Raw genomic sequence first — 3,197 nt, 5'->3', positions numbered from 1 at the left:
TTTACAAATAGTAAATAAAATTATATCAATCTTCTGCTGCATAAAATGGACATACACATTACACAATAACCAGAAATTTCAAGAATTGAATATACATAATAATTGCTTCAACTGTAAAGTTGCAATCTCCTATTTTAAACTAGTATAAGATGATCACGTAAATAAATACAGAATATATATAGTCTATACCATAAATTGTATTGGACCAGCTGAACTTACTTCGGCTGTTCAAGCATAAATCCCTAGCCAATGTGACCGTGATCATAAAAAAATGAATGCAGTTTCTATCATTGATCTGGAGTTTAGATTCCTTGTAGGCGCCACATCAGTGACTGTTGGATCAAGATCGGACTGTGAAGATTTCAAACGGATTTTTTATTTTGTGGTGACTGCATGAATATGAGATTTTAGCGACTACAAAGAATTCAAATTCATGGATCTGACTGCAAAAGAAATGAAGTTGCCTTCTCGGGGTTTCTTCCCGAGGGGAAGTTTGAAACACCACTAGTCTGGATTGATGAAGATGATGAAGCGGAAGGAACATTTGGTGAGGCTCCAATTGTGGAAAATGCACTAACATTGCTACTAATGTAGGTGCTAGTTCCACTAACAGTTCCTTCTACAACTAATTTAGGAGGAGGTGGCTTCTCAATTTCTTTTACTCCTTCTAGCATTTGAACAACTTTGCTCATCGCTGGTCTTTGCGACGGTTGCTCTTGAATGCACCAAAAGCATACTTGAACCGCTCTCGTAACTTGCTCCATATCAATTTCTACATCTGCAAGTCTTTTGTCTAAAATTCCTTTGATGTTACCTTTCTCAAACTCTTCATAGGCCCAAATGGAGAATTTCTTCCTATTTGTTTCGTCAGAGACATCAAAGTTCCTCTTTCCACTCACAATCTCTAACAAAACCATGCCATAGCTGTAAACATCTGATTTCGATGTTACAGGAAGATTTGCAATCCATTCAGGGGCTAAATATCCTCTTGTTCCTCTTACGCTTGTCAAGGTTCTGTGTCTGTGGTCCTTCGGATTAACGAGCTTTGCAAGACCGAAATCAGAGACTTTAGCGACGTAATTATCATCCAAGAGGATGTTTTCAGGTTTGATATCGCAGTGGACTATGCAGTCGCGACACTCCTCATGAAGGTACGTGATTCCTCTTGCAGTGCCAAGTGCAATATTGTACCGATACTCCCAATTCAACAGTTTTCCCGATTGTTCTTCTTTTGGGAATAAAAAATTATCCAGAGAACTATTTTTCATGAACTCGTAGACTAAAAGCCTGTGGCGTCCTTCAGAGCAAAAGCCGATAAGCCTCACTAAATTAAGATGATGAGTACTGCTTATAGTTGCAACTTCCATCCTAAACTGTTTCTCACCTTGCTCAATTCCTTCAAGCTGTTTCACTGCGACAACAGTTTTGTTAACAAGAATTCCTCTATACACAGCACCAAATCCACCGGCTCCGAGCTTCTCCTTGAACCCTTTTGTCGAGCGCTGGAGCTCCTTGTATGTGAACTGAACCGGTGCACCGGAAGCATACTCAAGAAGTGCATACTGAGCCGATAATACACTAAACCTTGCAGTTTTTCTGCAACACCAAAACCATAAACCAGCTTCAATAGCAACCAAAACTAAAAGGGTACCCAAAACAACAACCAAAATAACCCAAGCAGGTACACTGGAAATCTTTTCCTTAACCGTCTCCCCCGAAGAGGGCGCTGGATTCGGCGACAGCGGCGGACAAACCTTGACATAAGAAGTACTAGGTAACGCAGGACTATGATAACCACTCACAAGATCCACCGACTTAATATAACATTGCCCAGTTCCATCCGACAAAGAAGTCGAAGCAAAACAAGCACCCGAACCCGAGAGACAATTTCCTCTACATGCCGATATACCAATGAAAAACGTTTGCGACTCAATTTCAGGAGAATAAGTCAAAAACTGAGTATGATCCAATGTCAACATAGTTTCATTCCCTCGACAATTATCAAGACTCACTTTCCTCTTACACCCTTGCCTAATACCACTAATCATCTCAAAATTCTCCGAAGGACAACCGCAAACAGGATTCGTATCATTATAACTACATATACCATAGTTCCCACAAAAAGCATAAACTTGACACTGGTCCTGAACGGCCGCCCATCTCACAATCGGATTCGAACTACCTCTAGAAGTACTATAAATCCTCAAATTCCCATCACTGTCCAATTTCAAAACCCTCAAAACATCACTACCACCACTACCAGCATCAGCATAATCACTACTATAAGCAACAACAACAGAAGTATTCAAATTGACATCAGAAAGTTGCAAAATCCCAATAGGTGTTAAACTTAAAACAGGATTAACCAAACTTCCATTAACAGAAGTATTCAAACCATGAGTCCAAAACTTTGTACTTACATTCCAAAACAAACTCAAATTTCCAATCTTTGAAAGACTAAAAGAATAATCACCAGATTTCAAAACCTTACCAACACTAAAATTCTGAGAAGGCAAAAGGGTATCAGTAAGATGATCAAAACTTGACCAAATCTCTCTCTTCCCATTTGAAATTCCCAATTTGCCACTGTCATCAACTGTTGCTGACGTGGCACCTTGATTACCAGTCTTTGATTCCCAGACAGTGTTGCCGGAGCCGTTTACAAGACGAAGGTTTCCGGTTGACTGAAACTGGAATGACCCACCGGAGTCAACGGCGGTGGAGTTACCGGCGGTCCAAACAACAGGCTCACCGCCGGAGTAGACGATGGCGGCGAGGAAAGAAGGAGGAGAGGTTGGTGGGTCGACGGGGATAAAGCGTAAAGAGAAGGTGGAGCTTGGTGAAGACCATGATTGGTTGGTGGAGGCGGAGAGAGTGGAACCAGGGTTGACGGCGGTGATGACGGCGGTGAAGAGAAAAAAGGTTAAAAATAGAAAGTGAAATTTGTGGTACATGTTTTGTTTTGTTTTGTTTTGTTTGATGTTTTTTGTTTCAATTTGATTTGTGTAATGAAAATGTTAATGTTGTTGTTAAGGTTGTTGGATGCATTTGTTTTTGTAGGGTCGTGTGTTTTGGTTTGTTGAAATTGAGTTTATAGTTGTGATGGTGGTGGTGATGGAGTTTATAGTGTTGTGGGAAAGGGAAGACTTTGACTTGGCTCTTGTTTTTGATTCACCTATGTGAAGGTTCTTTTCCGT

General features: G+C 40.5%; 1 protein-coding gene across 1 annotated transcript; it reads right to left on the bottom strand.

Annotated features, from left to right (window-relative positions):
* LOC123908049 (G-type lectin S-receptor-like serine/threonine-protein kinase At1g34300) lies at window positions 1-3,197 on the bottom strand. The gene has a single exon (XM_045958554.1). It carries the CDS (start codon window positions 2,952-2,954, stop codon window positions 432-434), a length of 2,523 nt encoding a protein of 840 aa, XP_045814510.1. The 5' UTR covers window positions 2,955-3,197; the 3' UTR covers window positions 1-431.

The sequence above is a fragment of the Trifolium pratense genome, linkage group LG2, assembly GCF_020283565.1.
Source record: "Trifolium pratense cultivar HEN17-A07 linkage group LG2, ARS_RC_1.1, whole genome shotgun sequence".
Taxonomy (NCBI): Eukaryota; Viridiplantae; Streptophyta; class Magnoliopsida; order Fabales; family Fabaceae; genus Trifolium; species Trifolium pratense.
Note: the sequence above shows the minus strand (reverse complement) of the source record. Positions and strands in the feature narration are given on the sequence as shown.

What these genes read in the sequence shown, in the direction of transcription:
- LOC123908049 (XM_045958554.1), bottom strand. Translation starts at nt 2,954, where the DNA reads ATGTACCACAAATTTCACTTTCTATTTTTAACCTTTTTTCTCTTCACC.